The 20,673-nt window shown below is 40.0% G+C and overlaps 1 protein-coding gene across 1 annotated transcript in view; it reads left to right on the top strand.

Moving 5' to 3' along the window:
• The window catches only part of sez6b (seizure related 6 homolog b), a 215,480-nt gene that overhangs the window by 165,216 nt on the left and 29,591 nt on the right, over nt 1-20,673 (top strand). Inside the window, exons 8-9 of the mRNA XM_034112960.1 lie at nt 14,393-14,587; nt 15,191-15,329. Coding sequence (XP_033968851.1) covers nt 14,393-14,587; nt 15,191-15,329 — 334 coding nt within the window. The remainder of the gene's footprint in view (nt 1-14,392; nt 14,588-15,190; nt 15,330-20,673) is intronic.

Below are 20,673 nucleotides of genomic sequence, written 5' to 3'. Positions count from 1 at the left end.
ACAATACACACAAACGCAAAATTACACACACACACACACACACACACACACACACACACACACACACACACACACACACACACACACACACACACACACACACACACACACACACACACACACACACACACACACACACACACACACACACACACACACACACACACACACACACACTACACACACACACACACACACACACACACACACTCGCGAGCTTCCCCCAGACCAGTAATCCAAGCGAAAATATCTTCCCTCCGTAGTATTTTGATCATTTGCTCCGCTAATAATCAATCAGATCGATGGATTCCAGAGAAGAGGAAACTTTGAAGGCCTTTTTCTCAAAATGATGACTCGGTGACAGTCATTATATAATGTGACATATTTTGCTTAATATTTGGAGTACAAAAACAATCCTGATATCATTAGAAAGCTGGGAATCTCCTCTTTCCAACAGTGTATACAACTCAAAATGTGTCTTCGGGTCAATGCGACTGATTTCGATGGAGCAGGTCACAAATGACACACAAAATTGATTAGCCCTTCATTTGGTGTGAGTTGAGACTAACATTCTCAGAGAGCAAGTAAGTGGACTTAAGCTTCAATTACATTGTTAGAAATGAAGTTGCCCCTCTGGAGTCGGTGGACGCGCCGGGGCGTCCAGGTGCGCATCATTTACGTAATTAATCATATATTTTCGATTATAAGGAGTAGAAATACGATTCAGATATCCGTGGAATCGCTGGAAGTTTAGCTTTCCAGCGGTACCTCCTGTGAGACTGTGGCCATTTCTCAATGTCGAGTAGAGCTGCTGCAGAGCCACTATTTCAAGTATACTACGTCATCGAGTGGCGCCGAATAATAATAATAATAATCCTTATATTTATTATAGCGCTTTATCAATGACTCAAAGCGCTTTACAGATACACATTACACATACAGATCATACATACATGTAATGGTCTACTGTGGACAATACCCACAGGAGCAAGTTCAGGTGAAGTGTCTTGCCCAAGGACACAACGGCTTTACAGACGCAGCGGCGGCGGGGTTCACCCCCTTGATCTGATAATCATTGCACAGCGGACTGCGCCACACCGGCCATCTTCACACCTCGAAGTCATCGAGGCACTTTTACAAGTACACATTAATATCATACATGTACTGTGGACAATACCCACAGGAGCAAATTCGGGTGAAGTGTCTTGCCCAAGGACACAACGGCCTGACGCAGTGGCGGCGGGAGCGGGTTTCGAACTGGAGTTCCCCAACGCCCCCTTGATCTGATGATCAGATGCACAGACCACTGCGCCACCTGACCCAAAGAGGAGGGACTGTTTAAATGCATGTTAAAGGCACAGCATTCGGCTCCACTCGATGACGTAGTATACTTGAAATAGTGGCTCTGCAGCAGGTATACTCGACATTGAGAAACGGCCTGTAACCAGGGCACAGCAGCCAATATTGCCGCTCAAAGCAGCTTGACTCGGCGTTACACTGTGTGGGATTGGTCGATTCGTGTGTCCGTCAAGGAAATCTCGGCCGGCAGCCATGATGGTCTGAAACGACCAATGGACACTCGAAAAGAGAGAGAGATAGAAGAGTATAGGATAGAGATCTGAAACGACCATACTCGAACAGAAGAGAGATAGGAGAGAGAGCGAGAGAAGCGAGAGACGAGAATCGACGAGAGAGAGATATAGCAAGACGATGATTATCGAGAGAGATAGAGATGAGAAGAGATATAGAGACGAGAGAATGGGATAGATCGAGCTTCCTATGCGATATGCTAGAATCATTTCTGCCATTCCTCTCTCCTCTCCCTCATCCTCTCTGCTATCTCGCCCTCCACCGGTTCTAGGCGAGTCTGACCAAAGCATATTCCTGGATTAGTATATCCGTAGAGGCTCATGGGAATGTGGGGACATAAGCGGGAACATGCCGTTGCCTCCTGCTCAAACTGTCTTTCTGTTTTTGTGTGTGCATTGTTATTTGTGCTTGAGCAACATTTATCCAGCAGCCAGAACATCCATCTGTGCCTGCCCCCAGGTCAAGATCTACCGTGGCTCAAGGGCCTTCACCAGAGCCATCACCACCAAGGACCAGAGGACCAGCATGACCACAGCTGCCTCCATCTGTGGCTGCCACCAGGTCAAGATACACACGGCACAAAGGCTCTGCCACAGCCATCACCATCAACCCAGCCAGCAAGGAGGTGTCGTGGAGGTCTCGTATAGCACACGTACCCCCCACCTACACAGCAGCCCATGCACCATCACCCCCACCGACACAGCAGCCAGACCCACTGTCTTGGAAGACGGACAAAGACCTTGACACTGTCTTTACATTTATAATGAATAGTTGGTTGAAAGTTCTGATGTTCAATATTGTAAATAGAGAGATTTTCCAGTTTCTTATATTTATATAAATAGTTAGTTGAAAAAAACATATTTATAATAAATTGTTGGTTGAAAAAAAAGTTTGAATGCTCAATTTGTATTTGTACACATCACATGAACCTTGGTATGTAATATGAAGTCATTATTCAGTCCTAACGTATCTCAGTCCCTGCTGTGGTGAAAGTAGAGTGATAAACCTATTTTATTCAAAATTTGAATTTAATTTGTTTCATTTTAGACATGAATTACACATTTATATATAGTGTAATTCAAATATTTTTTGTGATCCAAATCTAAAACACCAAAAAAAATTGGATGACATGAGTAAATTTGTGTTTTCACAAGAGTTTCGAAGATTTTCCGAAAATCTGATGTCAAATGTTAAGCTTTAGAGCTACTTATCTCATCACACAGTGTTCTAAGGTGAGTAATTTGCATTTATAGCAAGACCAGAGATTGTCCTGAACATTTTCATATGTAACACATGGGGTGCCATGTTATAAGAAGTACATTTAAAAGGTGATTTAAAGTGGACCTATCATGCTATATTTGAATAATATATTGTAGGGCCATACCTAAGGTATATTTATACGTTTTCTTTTTCAAAATACCAAACAGATTAGCCATGCCTCATTTCGCTCTATTTTGCTCTCCTCCACCCCTGTCTTTGCATGCGCTGCAGCTGACCACGCCCCCCTGCAAAGGAGGGGGCAGAGTTACGAGCGTCATGTTACCATGCTGTTACCATGCCACGGCAACCTCTCATTACCCTGATAGGTGGAGAGTTGGCCATATAGGCGGAGCTCCTCCGTCCTGACGTCAGAGAAATGTTCAAATCTTTATCAGTCTGTATCAGATCCGTTGCAGCCCCGTTTTTAGAGATTTGGGTATGGAGGAAAAGAGAGAGGGTTGTGTTTTCTGACACTTGGTGAGTTCCCTGGAACACCGGGGACACATATTCATGTATAAAAGACGTACAAAAGTGCATTTTGCATGATAGGTCCCCTTTAAGGAAACATCTAAAAATCGAGAAAATACCCTTAGACTCCAAAGGGTTAACTGCATCCTGTAATAATCTCACCAAAATAACAAAGAACTATTCTAAAACAGTCAAACAATCCATCCAATAATTCAATTTCTTAATCACTCTCGAGTTAATCAAAACGAATTATTCACTTCCATTGCTGCTTTTATTTCAGCTTTCGCAATACACAAATTATTGGGCGCATTTTGATGCGTTTCTTTTTTTAATTTGTCTTTTTTATCTGTTACTTTTGTATCCATTTAACTGAGTAAGTAGTACTAAATCTTCTCTGCTTTGAAATAAAATAATCAGGCTTTCAGGGGCACACAATACATTTTCAGCATCTACGTGCATGTGCATCAGGGTTTCCGTTAGCCGGTGATTACCGGTTTTTAGCTGGTAACATTTATTAAAAACCGGTAAATTCAAAACCTGCCGGTCAAAATGTCCGGTAATAATTAGGGATGCTCCGATCGATTGGCCGCCGGTCATTATCGGCCGATATTCACTCTTAATAGTTTGATCGGTGCTCTCTATAAAGGCCGACCAGGAGAGCTGGAACTGATCGATATGGACATAAACGCGAGTGAAGTATAACTGGACGCGAGAGAGAGATCAGATCAGCTGCTGAGTCTGACGGAGGCACGCAGCTCTGCATAATCACCTGAAGCCCCGCCCACTGTTTAGTGAGCTGCATGAGAAACTGACGGGCTGTCAGGTAGTGATGGGAATTCCGGCTCTTCTTGGTGAGCCGGATCATTTGGCTCGGCTCACCAAGAAGAGCCGGCTCTTTCGGCTCCCAAACGGCTCTTCAGTTTACCACATATTATATCTTTTATAATTCAATCAAATGTAGCCCTGTTTTGACTAATGATTTATATGTGTACACATATCACTTAAATTATTCAATACATCCTTTGTACTGAAGTATTCAAAAGTAAAAATTACATGTTTAATATCAATTATTTGCTGTGGCCAGTTTTCATTGCATTTACAGACCCTTGTATCTCTCTGATACCACCCAATGAATGCACAGACTTGCTTGTAGAACCACGCTACACAAAGCAGATAGCAACACCTATAAAAACTTAAGCATAGACATTTAAAAAAAGGGGCTACTGTATCGACATTTTAAAATTATATTTAAAGAAAAGGCCCTGACAAAACAGCAGGGCTCTATTTCAGTATTAACTATAGAAAAAAAGACAGCAACAGCTGACATCAAATCTTTGCTGAGCCCAAGGATAATCATAAATAAATAACATAGTGAAAATAAATATATTGCAATGCTCAGTACAGCAGCATCCAACCGTCTCTAATCATAAAAAAACATAATACAAATAAATGTATTGCAATGCTCAAAACAGCAGCATCCAACAGTCTCTAATCCTTGGATATTACATGCCACTGCATGCATGCACGGAGCAGCTGTAGCGCGGAAATCATCATATCATTCTGTCTTGTATTACTTAACAAAAAATAACAAAAACAAAAAAACGGCTCGTTCGCGGGCGCGAGCCGGCTCCCGTCGTTCACTTAAAAGAGCCGGCTCTTTGAGCCGGCTCGTTCGCGACCGACACATCACTACTGTCAGGAGAGAGAGGGAGGGAGAGGGGAAAAGAGAGGGTCCGTTTCTCCCGTGTTATTATTCAAAGTTAATGTAAACTTTTTGAATAATGTACTTCATCTACCACAAGTAGTTTGTTTGAATGTAATAATTATGTTGTTTGTTGTTTGTGGAATCATTTATTGAAAAATGAATCTGAATTTTTCGATCTGTTACGATTATAAACTGAAGCAATATAAAAATGACTCCCATTAACTGAGTTTTAAACATCAGCATATCCGGTCATAGTCCGGTAATTACCTGCTAACGGAAACTCTGCTACACAATTCTTATTATTATTATTGAAACATGACCGGTAAGTTTCAAATTTGTCCGGTAAAATAAATTCTGTCCGGAAATTTGACCGGCGAGAAAAAATCCTAGCGGAAACTCTGATGTGCATATACCTTAGATTTCATACAATTTATTTTGACGAAGTTTCATCTAATAGCTAGGGTGAGATGTATCTTAGTTTCTCTTATCTTTTGCCTTCACATTTGTCTCAGCACTAACCATCAGATCAACAGCTTCTCTCTGCTCCGTGAGGACCACTAGGAAATACAATCAGTGTAATCTCCTCAGGCCTCGGCTTGACTGCCACAAATGGGATTAAGTCTAAAGAGAGCAAAGGACCTCATTATGGCCATTAACAGCACATAATGCTCAGTTAGTCTCCAACAGATTTAATGCTTTCTCCTTTATCCTGACCAACCATTCCCACCCTGGTGAACGGCCATCAGCATTCATGAATATTCATCTAGCCATTTCTAAATGCCACTCAAGTGTTTTCTTTATTTTAGTTTATGAAAGATTGCACACAATCCTATATTTCTAAATGTAGCTATTGTACACAAGACATCCTTATTTTCCCTTATGACACATTTCTACAAATATGAAGCAAACATTTCGTTTTAGGCTATTTAAATGGTATGACTAAAATTCTAGCAGTTGGGGTAACATCATCCTAACACCAGCATGTTAACATGCCTGCTAACATGCTCATCCAACACACTCTCACTCCCTAAACGTCCAGGAGCGACGCTTGGTCAGGGTCCCGTGGCGTGCAGTTGGGACGCGCCGAGGCTCCTTCAGCTTCATAAACGGACGCAAAGAGCTTTCAACTGATTGCAATGTATTCCCATCGGCGGCGGTATTTGACGCTCAGGGAAGCACCGCATCCGTTTATGTCGGCGGCTGTTTAAAGGCAATGTGAGCGTCCATTCCCATTGGATAACGGAGGATTTTACACCCGGAAGTAACTATTCTCCTTACTGTCGATTGATTTTACAGTGATATCTGCACTACTCATCAACTCAAAAACACCAGATTATCCTTGTTAATTACACAACATTGATTGGTTTAAATTGTGTGCAATGCTTTTGTATTTTTCCCCTTTGATTCGGAGAAACAAATATTTTTTCGGCGTTTAGGATGGCAGAAGACACTACACTACCCAGAATCCTCAGCTATTGTTTGGGACTACACCATGTGCTTTGTTTGACAAACCCCGTGATTAGTTCTCAAGCTCTGTGATTGGTTGACCTCCAACTGCATTCCATATGAAAAAAAAACGTTTCGTAAAAGATAAAATCATACTTTATTCAGCAGTGCTTGCTTTACTCTTTGAAAGTCATCACATGAATGCATTGTAATAAATGGTTCGGCTGCATTAAATATTACACATCTGTCGTAGTTCTTTATTTATCTACAGAGATCGGGCCTCAGAATAGACCGGAAACTATTCTTTTACCGTTCTGTTTTAATTTCACAATAAAGTTAGTAGTAATATTTTGTTTTGATATTATTGTTTTTTATTAAGACCGCTGGGTCATGTTAAGACCATCTTTTCTGTGTTGCTGTGGGTTTTTTCCATCGCTTTTGTGTTACAAATATCAAAACAATAACAAAATATATCCGTCGTAAACTAAACCGGAAACAGCAGTATATTTTATTTTGTTAACACTGTAAACTTGACAGCTTTTTAACCCAAACCACCTACTGGTTAAAGCACGTTATTACACGTTTAGAGTAATTGCAATGCAGGTAGATTGTGTTGCTTTTTAATAACTGTTTAAAATGCCTTTTTCTTAATGTCTTTCATTTTTGTAAAGCACTTTTGAATGTGTTATATTTTATGAAAACATTTAAATATTAAGAGTATATACAAAATAGGAGGAAAGTAGAAGGTCAATGATAGAAATATAGAATAGAAAATATCAAGAAGATACTGTAAATGATATCTAGAATAAAACTGTTTAGTGCCGGATGTACAAGGATATTAATAGGAGGATGTGCAAAACAGACAAACTAATTAGGCTTTATTTAAACATTAAATAATACTTTAGGTTAAGGTCTTCTTTTAAATACATGTAAGCAAAAAGCTTTGGGGGTATGTATATTAAGCCTGACAAAGTACTTAACGTTTAATATATTGCATGGTTTGTTTTGGGACTTGACAATCAACTTTCCTGCAATGTTAACTATGTTGAAGCACTTATTTTAACCGATATTATACATATGTATTATACTCTTATAAGATGTATGTAGATAGAATAAGAAATGTGCAGAATATGACAGTTTAATGATGGAGGTACACACATATTGATAGATCTCTTGTTGAGGAACCTATGACCCAAGTTTGTCATCATTGCATAACTACACCGTAGTTGTGTATATGATATTTCAATAAACCTTTGAAAATCTTGAAATCTTGAAAGGGATGTGCAAAATAGCCTTTATATACAGTTTTTGATGAACAATTAGAGAATAACGAGTAATGAATATGCTTTATAGGGATCTCCAGATACATTTTTTGTCTTCTCAAGCACCAACTATCAAATATCTCGCCTGATTGTTTGCACTTGACAATCACCTTCACTGCATTTTACTCAGGTGTAACTAAAGTCTGATTTAAGGGTTGTTTATATTTCACATCATTAATCCAAATCTGTAAAGTAACTAAAATAAATGTAGTAAAAATACCAGGTTAAACTTAAAGAAAGCCCTCAGGATTATAAAAGACCCCCATCACCCCAGCCACAAACTGTTCTGTCTGCTGCGGTCTGGCAGGCGGTACCGCAGCATCCGGACTAAAACCACCAGACTCAGGGACAGCTTCATCCCACAGGCCAGAAGACTATTAAACACCTGAACTTTGAAACAACATCCATAGCATTCATCTGGCTGCTACTTAGAAATTATTTGTCTAATATATCATATTCCAATCACTTGTAGACTCTTATTGCACTATTTCACTTTTTACTATTTTACTATTTTTCTTTTTGTATTTACTTGCACTATTTTTTCTGTGTATCTGTTTTATTGTGTTGCACTGTTGGAGGAGCCTGTGACCTAAGGGCTTGAGAACTAATCACGGGGTTTGTCAAACAAAGCACATGGTGTAGTCCCAAACGATAGCTGAGGATTCTGGGTAGGGTAGTGTCTTCTGCCATCCTAAACCCCGAAAAAATATTTGTTTCTCCGAATCGAAGGGGAAAAACACAAAAGCATTGCACACAATTTAAACCAATCAATGTTGTGTAATTAACAAGGATAATCTGGTGTTTTTGAGTTGATGAGTAGTGCAGATATCACTGTAAAATCAATCGACAGTAAGGAGAATAGTTACTTCCGGGTGTAAAATCCTCCGTTATCCAATGGGAATGGACGCTCACATTGCCTTTAAACAGCCACCGACATAAACGGATGCGGTGCTTCCCTGAGCGTCAAATACCGCCGCCGATGGGAATACATTGCAATTAGTTGAAAGCTCTTTGCGTCCGTTTATGAAGCTGAAGGAGCCTCGGCTCGTCCCAACTGCACGCCACGGGACCCTGACCAAGCGTCGCTCCTGGACATTTAGGGAGTGAGAGTGTGTTGGCTCATCAGACTATGTTTACATGTTGAAGGTAAACAGGAACTGGAAGTTTAATATGTTTGAATGCTGACATCAGAATCAGACTGTATATAACACGATTATATAAAAAGGCATGCACATAGTATATACAATCATTACAATTTACAGAAGAACACATTCCACTAGAGAATGCCATTCCTGAAGAAATTGCTAGTGGGAATGCTTTATGCTGAGAAGCTGACGCTAAACTGCTATGCTGAAATGTAATGTGTAAGACGAAAGTGAAGAATTTAGATTGAAATGATACATGAACACTGGGGGCTTGCATGTGTGATAAGAAAAGAAAGTAAAAAGGCTTGGAAAAGCAGCAGAATATTTGAACTGCAAACTTTTGAACTAACTTGATGGCGAATGATCTGTCGCCATGGCAACGGTATTTGATGACACCCCATAATACGCTTAGATGTGTTGATGGCTGCATCGTTACCAAACCTGTGAAGTTTTGGGCCGTTTGGAGCATTTTCACTGAAGTTATGAGAAAACCGTGTTTCATAGCGAGCGTTATGTTGAAGAAATCTCAAAACTGTCACGTAGACGGCTGGACTGTTAGCACACATGTGAAGTTTGAGCACTTTTTGACCATTTTCATAGGAGTTATAGCAATATCGTGTTAACAGTTTTTGAGGAAAACTCACTAATGGCACATAGACATGTTGAAGGCTGGACCATTAACCATTATCTGAAGTCTGGTGCTGTTTTGACCATTTGCATAGGAGTTACGACAACATCGTGTTTTTTGGCGAGGGAAACGGCATATGGTGAGATCTCAGATTTGGCGTAGAGCTGTTGAGCCATGGACCGGTGATATACAGGTGAAGATTAGGGGACGATCGGACCGTGTCCATTGGAGTTACAGCGACATCGTGTTTTATGGCAAGGGATGCATTGCCATGGTAACACCACATTATGTAACATCAGATTTCACGTAGAGCTGTTCAGGGCCACAGTTTTAACCATCATGTGATGTTTGGTGGCGTTCTGAGCATGTCAGTTGGAGTTATGACATCATCACACAGGTGTTTGTGTTTGAGGTGACGACGTTATCAAACACCTTTGTGTGTGTCCAGAGATCAAAGGTTACCATGGTGATGTGCAGTAATCAGTGAGAGGAGAGCCTTTCCATTGTTCTGAATGAGAGATAAACCTCTTACATGTGAACGTTTTGTTGAAGAACCGTAGCAGATATCGGTGAAATTTTAATGTGTGAAGCATCTCAGGACCCTGACGAGCGTCTCAGTCTGCTTTTGTGTACTTTCGGGTCAATAATGTGGCCTTTTTGGCAGATTAACTAAAGGTGTGCGGCTGCTGCTGTGAGGAAAGATCAGGCTGAATTTACAATGGGCCTTAATGGAGACATGTTGAAAGTTTTTGTCACTTCATGCCCTCAAGAGGCATTTTGTTTAATTATTTTTTGCTTAACCTGTTGAACCCCATCGACCCGCCCCCGGGCGGAAAAACGCATAATCTGCAGGAAACAGCGTCTGAGGGCTTCTTAATATTTAATAAACTATGAATGTTTCATATCCATGTATCGGGAAGAAACTCAGCTAACTGATCTTTTTTTTTTTTTTTTTGCAAAAAAACCCACAAAGCTAACGCTGACCCTCTGAATTAGCCACGAGCGAAAAAATGCTAACGGCGTTTTCACAGAAACTCACTCATAACACCCTTATTACTTATCGTAACTGCACATCCAACCCCTCGATTAGCATCGTGAGAAGACAGCATCACTCCATGATAAGAACTCGCAAACTTATTAACAAAAACAGACATCACAACATGTGGCGCTAGGTAGCAAACACGGCAATACGGCTTACCTTTGTCGTTGTCTGATCAAAAGTTGTCTTCAATGGCATCAAAACGATAAAAACGCTGCTGAAGGTTAATCCATAGGTTAATCCAATGTGTCTGTGTCACTTTGAAATGATTTTTGATAATCCATAAGCAATAAACCTACTTTTCCATTTTCAGATTTCAGAGCGTAAAATAGGTTTCGGTTTACGGCCAACTGCACGCGCGAAGCCCCCACTTTTCTTTGGTAACGTTGGTGTGTATGTGGAAATTCCCCTTCGATTCTATTGGCTCTAACGGTTAAAAAGAGATGTCAATCACCAAAATCGACCAATGGGTTCCAGAGAAACGACAAAAACGCCCATTTCCACCCAAATCACCCCAGAGGTGGAGTTGTTTTTGCTAAACCTCTCTAAAAAGGTCAAATGTCACTTGTTTTGCATCATTCTTGATACAGGGTACTTATATGTTGTACTTTGGATTCCTAAAGCTTTTAGTCTACCATCCCATCATTCAAGGTTGGTTTTCACTATAAGTAAAAAAGAATCTTTGGACGGACACTATAATTTACAGTTTTTTACTATGTTCAATCTGAATTTTCTTTAAAATAAAAAACATCTATATTGATTCTGACTTTTCTACATCCAACTCACAGTTTTATCATTACTTTGAGAATAAAGATTATTAATTTTCCCCTTTTAGAAGTGTAGTTATGGTCATTTGTTCTGGAAATGTCATTTTCGAGCCTGAGACCTGAAAAACAGGGATGGGGTTTAACAGGTTAATTTTATTTTATTTTCCAACCTAGGAGAGGTTTTACTACGTTTTTCATGAACAATTATGTCTCAGGAGTGTAGGGTTTGGGAATTATGGCAGGTTTAAAAAAAAAAGATGAAGGCGAATTTCAAGCTTAAAATCTGAAGAAGGCCTCTTTACCAATGTCTGAACAATGTTTAATATTTCTAAAAGTATGAATCTGATTAAAAGTTGTGTAACACGAATAATGTCAGAAAGATGTGTAACATTCCAATTTGGAATGAGGTTTCTGAGCGAAGGAACAGTTAGCAGTTGAAGTCGCATGAAGATTTTTCAAGTCTGAAGAGTTTCTCCATTGACTTCCATGTAAAAAATGTGATGGATTATGGGATATATCTCGGGAAATATGAAAGTTATGAATGAGAAAAGTAATAGCAATCGATTCCCGATCGAGCTGAACTTTTTGGTGTTTCAACAGAGTTTCTGCGATGTGGAATGTGGGAGCAGAAGAGGGACAAAAAAACCTGACGGAATAAAAATAAGTATAAAGAATTTGTGCGTAGTAGTTGGAATGCTGTATCAGCATTCCCACTAAATTAGATAGTAAGATAGTGTATAGTGTGGATAGTGTAAACATTCACCTACAATTCAACCTCTGGCAGCCATGAATGCCAGAACCACATTTTGTGTTTTGCATTCTTGACCAAAATGTTGGACCGAATGACATCACCAACCCTAGAGCGATAATCCTTTTACACAAGTTTTACAGGTATTAGGAATCTGTCTGATAAAAGCTCTTTATATTAGCTTTTCAAACTTAAGTGACCTGCTCCATCGAAATCAGTCGCATTGACCCGAAGACACATTTTGAGTTGTACTGTATACACTGTTGGACAGAGGAGATTCCTAGCTTTCTAATGATATCAGGATTGTTTTTGTACTCCAAATATTAAGCAAAATAGGTCACATTATATAATGACTGTCACAGAGTCATCATTTTGAGAAAAAGGCCTTTAAAGTTTCCTATTCTCTGGAATCCATCGATCGGATTGATTATTAGCAAAGCAAATGATCAAAATACTACGGAGGGAAGATATTTTCGTTTGGATTACTGGTCTGGGGGAAGCTTGCGTGTGTGTGTGTATACGTGTGTGTGTGTTTGTGTAATTTTGCGTTTGTGCCTATTGTGTTTGTTTCCCTGGGAAAACAGTCTCGAGAAACACCGGCTGTTGTTATGCCTGCTGTGACGTCAAGTTACTCCGTTCTCCGCTTGTAATAATGCCGTTACAAGCTTCAAAGTTGTATTTATCATCTGAATTTGCCGAAACAAGTTTAATATTCTGAAAGCCAAGACTTTGTTTAATTGAAATCAGATGAAAACAAACTGTAACGGACCCTACCGTGTTATCTATGATTATTACATGGCTTAGTTGAATACTCGATTCTGATTGGTCAATTCAGAACACGTGACACGTTGTTAATCCAGAACAGACAGACCGCTGTCAAGGACTTATTGACCGTTGTTAAGGACGCTCACATCTGCACAAACAACTCCGTTCGATTTAACTGTATACAGTTTGGCCGAAAAGCAAACTGCATGCAGTTTGCTTTTCTAACTAACAAGACAAGAGCGACAAGAAAACAGCGGAGAAGTAACGGGGCAGAAACCCTCCTTTTTACGCAGCGGTCCAGACATAGACATCAAACGGCGACACATATTCAGTTGCCAGTTACTTTGGCATTAGGGCAGGGATATCTAGATACTTTCCAAGGTTTGACATCATGAATTGTGCTACTTTTAAAGCAAGCAACGATGTTTTCAAATCTGTAATCAAAAAGCTCCTCAAAAACGCTATCGAAGCAGATCCTGCCGTTGCTACGTTACTTCAAACGGTAACAACGGACTATTTTTGTTAGCGGATGCATGTCAATTTAAATCAATACATACAACTATTTTTTAAATCAATAAAATCATTTTCTAAATCCATAAAAGCATTTCAATTAATATTGGGAGTCATATCGTTACTTTGTTGAGAATGTAGCCATGTAATAAGCGGGATAATGTGCAGCGACGCGGTCATTATGGGGAAAAGAACACCTTCATGCCGATCTAGATCCCTCCGCTTCGCGTCGGGCTCCTGATCAGCCTGTCGGTGTTCTTTTCCCCATAATGACCGCGTCGCTGCACATTATCCCTCACTTCCTATACGCCTTACATTCATAATTTCAGCCGGAGGGAGGGGGAACGGCGCTGCGGAACAGCAGAGTGGCGAGTGAGAGCTGTCATCTTCCCTTTACAAGCTTCAAAAATGTATTTATCGTGTGATTTTGGAAATAAAAGTTTCATATTCTGAAAGCCAAGACTTTGTTTATTTAAAATCAAACAAAACACCCGAACCCCGAAAAACTATTTTTTTACGCAAATCCACGTTTATTTTGAAATGAGCCGTTGCGACTTCTGACTGATTTCGATAGAGCGGGTCACATATGGTGTTATACACACAGTTCTTTGCATACACTTTAACCACTCTTATCCAAATATGTTAACTTTAGCAACTACAAGATTGTATTGGAAAATGATATGTACACAATATGTTCATAGCTATACATTTAGAAAAACACATCTCGACATACTTGTTATTGCATAACATTTGTTCTGGGCTTTGACACATATCCGATAATTGTCAAAATGTTCCCAAATGCAAGATGATTTCAGTGAAAATGTATAACGATAAAATCCAACGACAAAATGACATGACAAAAATGTAATTTTAATAAATGGTGTTGATGGCAATGGTCTCTTCTTTGGCCATGTATCTTATAGGGATGCGTAACTTCTGACGTTCTTTCTGATAAAACATCAGTTCTTTCCTCGTCTTTGTTCATTTTTCACTGTACAGCCTTTGCAGCGGGCCACTGCTACGAACCCTTCGTTAAGTACGGTAACCTGACCAGCAGCGACAACAGTTGGGCAGTAGGAGCTGTGGTTGAGTTTGCCTGTGACCCTGGCTATACTCTGGAACAGGGGTCCGTCACCATCGAATGCATGGACCCCAACAACCCCCAGTGGAACGAGACCGAGCCTGCCTGCAGAGGTCTGTATATCTATTCCTGGATTAAAGGTTCCCATCAACGCTCAATGCGATATGTTTTAATTTCATTTGGTAAATTAAATACCTGAACAGGATTACCTTAGAATGAGTAGACAGTGGATTAGTCACTTGCTCACTGACATTTCAGCAGTACGAATTTTGGCACTGTTATTACAGTTTAGGTCCAGCTTTTCCTATAATGGGTGTTACAATGGGCCTGTAAACACACAAGCATTCATCATTTTGATTTTCAATCAGACGGGACCTATGAGTAACTTATGCTGCAGTTTTTATCAGTCAAAGAAAGATATGTTATTACTGGCTTTTAGGTACTGTATTGGATCTTTCTTTTTTTAAGCATAGGATTTGTATCCACACTTTTGACAACCAGCTCTATTAAATATCCCTGGTGTGTGTGTGTGTGTGTGTGTGTGTGTGTGTGTGTGTGTGTGTGTGTGTGTGTGTGTGTGTGTGTGTGTGTGTGTGGTGTGTGTGTGTGTGTGTGTGTGTGTGTGTGTGTGGGTGTGTGTGTGTGTGTGTGTGTGTGTGTGTGTGTGTGTGTGTGTGTGTGTGTGTGTGTGTGGTGTGTGTGTGTGTGTGTTCCAGCTGTGTGTAGCGGCGAGATCACAGACTCAGCAGGAGTGGTGCTGTCTCCGAACTGGCCCGAAGCCTACGATAAAGGCCAGGACTGTATCTGGGGAATCCACGTGGAGGAGGACAAGAGGATCATGGTGGACATTCAAGTGTACGTAACGTTTGATCCGCCCTCTCACACTCAGCCCTTCGATGTGCGTGAAACGACATCTCCACAAACCCTTTTTTCTTGACCCTTTGGAATCTAATCATAACAAATCCCACTTCATCTCCTGTGCTTATACGTACACCGCTTCAAACTGCGCCACAGAAGCAGTTTGAAGATTACAAAGAGCTACCTCACCATGACTGGTAAAACGCATTAAAAACACAACACGCTGCTAATGAAAGCGCTCGGCTTGTGAATGAGATGCGTGTGTGCCACACAGACAAAGGTTAATTAGGTGCAACGGAGAAAACTAATTATATCAGGGAGGGTTTGTTTGGCAGTCCCCCCACCACCAACATACCCCCCCCCCCCCCCCCCCTGCTGTAATGGCTGCCGTGCCGAGTAGAGGGTGCAAGTGTACAGCAATGGAGTGTGTGTTTCCCGTGATTGCGGTGCCAAGGTGAAGACACAGAACAACACACCCCGCCGTGTCAGAGCCCGATAAGTCAGTCAGCCATAGAAAATCATTTGCCATTTGCAAGCAAATTAAGAGGGGGCTCATTTGCATTGGTTGCATCTTAAGCCCTGTTTTCTCCCTCCCCCGCTCTCTCTGAATAGCACCTGTGCTCTTGTTGTACCTTTAGAGGCATTGATTAATGGCTTCCTCTGGTTTTTGAAAGAAAATCTGTCAACATAAGTAATTGCTGCTTCACTTAGCAGAGCAGGTGAATTTAGTAGAAGTGAAGGTATTGTGTGAAAACATTTAGCCTGAAAAGACGAGAAGTGTTGTCACCCTACTACCTGTGTCTTTTTGTTACCTTTTCTTACTTTACCTCCACATTTTTGGTAGATTTGTAAGCCTGCATCTGGTATGTTGTTGCTGTTAGGGTTGCTTTACACCTCAGAGATGCTTTTCAGCTGCTGAAAAATCATCTGGTGGCCTACTGATTATGTGCGTACCAAAAAAACGTCAACGTGCCAGGTTCACGTCCTTCTGCTGGCCTTTTCTGCATTTCGTATTCCCTTTTTCTCCCCATGTTTCCTGTATGTATCTAGACTTGGAACGAGTAATACATTACTGGAAAGTTAGGGTTAAGTGGTGAATAAAGCCTTACAGCATTTGTTTATGAATTTGAAGTTGTGGTCATTAAACGTCATTCAGGGTTCTACAGAATTGTCCAATATCAATGTTCTTTGTGGTGAGAGGGCTAAAGATCAATGTCAGAAGCTAGAATTGATTATGTGAAAATAGTTTGACTGCTTCCCTTTCCAGTCTGGTGTTAATTTGTTCATGTAGTGGTCAGTGATGACATATCTTTGTAGGCTCACCAGGAAATTACCTTCACAAGGGCTCCTTCGACTAAAAGCCAATGGGATTTTCTCATTGGATCTGTGGCATATACACGTTTATGATAGTTACTCGTTTTGTTCAGCAGGATCATTTCAATCACCACTTTTACAATTTTTCTACAACGTCTTTCTATAAATGAGATACATCAAGGTCACACGGCTGGGCATAACCACGGCTAAACTGCAGGCGGCTAATGTTTGGCATGAAGCTTTAGACCTTCACGGAATGTTTGTTCATAAATTAGCATGGAAATGCCACTTGGTGACTTATTCATGTCGTAGAACAGAACGTAAAAATTGTTCTTAAAGTTATGTTAACCACTGTTTTTTTGGGCGTCCAACCAAAACACGTTCAAAAAACGTTGACTATGAGACAAGGGAGCTTTGATAAAATGCCAACTCATTTCCGGCTTTAAGTCATTGCAGCCTTTATTGATTGTTAGTAAGGTTTCACTGTCTCTGTTTCCAAGAGAGCACTCGTGGGAAAATACCAAAACCTAGATTTCTGCAGAGAGAAGCGTTCTAATTTAGCACTTCTTACTGTTTCCGCATATGCCTAGCAGGTGTCTAAGCATTTAGGTGAAGCTCATCAATAGCAGCTGTTCTCCCAGAGCCGTTGGGTTAGACAATGTACAGAGATATATGAGGCCTTTAACAGATCCCTGGATATTGGTTCCTCACATTCCACAGACATCTGTGCAAGCACATATCTCCTCCTCCATCTGTGTAATGGCAGTCGGGACATTATCACTAGGGTGTATCAAATGACTTTTATAGATGGCCTTCAAATGAAAGAGGATGGAGTGAAATGTGTGATTAAAGTTAAAGGATGGGAAGTCAAAGTAATGAAACCACCCTCTATCCCACACACTACAGCCTACTGTCCGCTGCTTCTGGATGGAATAACATTGCCTTTAAAATAACAGCTACTGTTACTATGCTAACTAGCCTGCATTTTAAAAAGGATGCACTGTTACATTGTATGGTGATGTCAGTTTGGTTAAGTGTGCCTTGAGGGACTCATTTAAAGAGGCTTTATTATGCTTTGGGGGGTTTTCCCTTTCCTGTGTTATATAGGTTTTTGTGCATGTAAATGTTCTGCAAAGGCTAAAATCCCAAGTGCCCTCCAGAGAGCGTTTTTCTCAAACACACTCCCCCCCCCCCCCCTGCCTGAAACACCCCCATTGGACTCCATTGTTTACATCTGCGACATAGTAACATCACTATGTAACACTTGCGCTTCTATTGGCTAGCGCTCCAACAAATTGTATGTGATAGGTGGGACATCTCTAAAGGGTTGACCAATCACAACAGAGCCGGCAAACTAACCAATCAGAGCAGACTGGGCTCTGGTTTCAGACAGAGGGTGCAGAGAGGTGCTGCAGCACAGGCAGTATGAGAAAAATAAAGAGCTTTTTGAACATTAAAGCATGGAGATGTTACGCCCCTTTCCTTTCAGATGGGGAGAAATGATCACAAGAGTGAAAATGGTGTTTCATCGCGTACATTTACTCAAGTGAGGGAATTACCCGCGAACCCCAAATGTGTTGGTGGAGACAAACAAAAGCAATGGATCTCAGGATCCTAGATCAGACATTTAAGTGGATCAAAGATCAACATTTTATATTGAACATGTCAAAACGTAAATATTAGTTATCTTCACAGTTTAGTATTTATATACCATACAATCTTTGTGTGTCTCATGTAATATATGATCTTTTTAACCACATTACATATTTTATCACAAGAAAACATGAATTTACTTTCTTCTATTAAAACAATCTATTACAGAGAGAGGTCAAGTAGAGGCACAAAATGCAATTATGAAACCTGAAATTGAGCATAATAGGGCCCCTTAAATTATTAATATCTTTTGTTTTACCCAATTTGCCTCATCTGTTATAGTGATGTCCTCGATTCTCAGGATTCTAGTCGTATGTTGTATAAGTGAAACAGCATAGCCAGTGTGATAGTTATGTATGCTGGGTTCCGTTTATCTATGTTAATAATTGCAAACACACAACATTTGAATGTGTCTTCTTTTGTATGACAGGGTATATTTTTTGTCCGGGAAAACTATAGCTGTCATAGACTATTCAGCTCGGACAGATTTTGCCATGACTGACGCTGGAAATAGAACTCTGAAAGACTGAAGGTTCAGATATTTAAAAAAAGACATACAGTATGTATCAAATATTTGTCAAATATAGGGAAAGGTGCTATACAATCTTGTATTGTTTCTTTTTGAATTTTCTGACAAAAAATCTATACTTATTTAATATGATTATTGTTAGTCTGTTCAAATAGTGCAGGTTTATTAGACCCGCAACAAAATGGATGATTACCACATAATAGGAAGTTTAAACTCATATAATGCTACCATGACGCCACATTTATGTGGGTGCTCTAGGCCTTTATTTTAATTGATACTACACATCAGTATCCTATCTTTTAGGAAAAACACAGAGCAAAGAACTGTGAATGCAAATATGTTGCCAATGACATTTTGTTTATTATATTGCAAATAATGCAATACCCTCGAGGTTTGCATCAACAATAAAGAAATAAAATATCTGTCGCCAAAGTTAAGGTTAGGCTTGATTATATCAATGACAAAGCACCTATTTGCATTATTCCAATTGTCTTCATTCTGGACAACGTAATGTATGGCTGTAGTGGTTTGAAAAATGTTGATTCCATTTAAATGTTTGTTTGTTTTAAAACTTTTTTTTTTTTTTTTATGTACATGATTTTACCAGTGTATAGGGTGAACCATTAGGTTGTGTAAAACCAGCCAAAAATAGTTCCAGCCATTCTCCTGGATATAGCAAATGATGAAATGAATAGTTGGAGTAAAATGTGTTGGCAGCTGGTCCCGGGGGCCAGGCCAAACTCAGCCCTGTTTTTTTTCAAATTGAACTAAATTAAATTAGTGTCAGGGAATGGAGGCTGTGATTGATTTTCTTCTACAGATGCACTGCAGAGCCGCACAAAGTCTTGTTTAGCTTAATCACAACAAATTTGACGCCAGCCGGCAGTATTTCTCAATCCGCCTCGCTCTCTGAGCAGGTGAGAGGCTTTATCCGTTAGCAATCAAATAAACATAGAACACAATAAGTTTAAAAGACTGCACAATCATTGTAATATGCTTGCTAGGACTAGCTGTAGGCATTCAAAGGGACAAAACATTTTTCTAGATAGGCCCATTTTTCAGGTTTTACCTCCCCTGAGTTGAAAAGTAGGATTTAATGAGTCATTATGTTAAGGATGTTAAGGTGGAACGACTTTTCGTTCAGAGTTGTAAATGAAAGTTATAGGAAGATGAAAATAATGATGTCTTGCAGATTAAGTTCCCAGTAGTGATAGTGTAATGCTGTCGATGCTGGTAAAGGTTCTGCCCTGATCTTACTGGACTTAAGTTCTGTTTTTGACACAGCGGACCATGATACTTAAATGTGCTCTCTAAAAGAAATCGTAGGAACAGCTGACACCAGTCTCGAGCGGTTTATCTCCAATTTTTTAGACAGAGAGTTTACAGTCACTCTTGTTAACTTCAGTCTGCCTATGAGACGGAACGATGGTGTACCTCAGAGATCTGTTTTAGGGCCTTTTCTATTCTCCATTTATGTCCTTTAACTTTGCAGATTAAAACACAATCAAAAGATCCCCTTCTTCTGCTATGCCGACGACACACAATGTATGTGTCAGTGAAACGAGCATCCCCCAACAGACTGACTTTTTGAAAAAACCTGTCTAAGGGATATCAAGTTGTGGATGTCAGATAATTCAATCCAACTCAATTAGGACGGGTACAAAATAACATTCACAGATCATTTCCATCATTTTCTTTCTCTTGGAGAAAGTTATTGATGCATTATTTTCTCAAAAATGTATTACAGTAGTGCACAAAGAACAAAGCCTGCTTACACCTTCAGGTTAAACAAAACATTGGCTTTCACTTCAGGATTGATTAGAATGGTTTACTCATTACTTTCAA

This window comes from Trematomus bernacchii, unplaced genomic scaffold, assembly GCF_902827165.1.
Source record: "Trematomus bernacchii unplaced genomic scaffold, fTreBer1.1, whole genome shotgun sequence".
Classification (NCBI taxonomy): Eukaryota; Metazoa; Chordata; class Actinopteri; order Perciformes; family Nototheniidae; genus Trematomus; species Trematomus bernacchii.
Note: the sequence above shows the minus strand (reverse complement) of the source record. Positions and strands in the feature narration are given on the sequence as shown.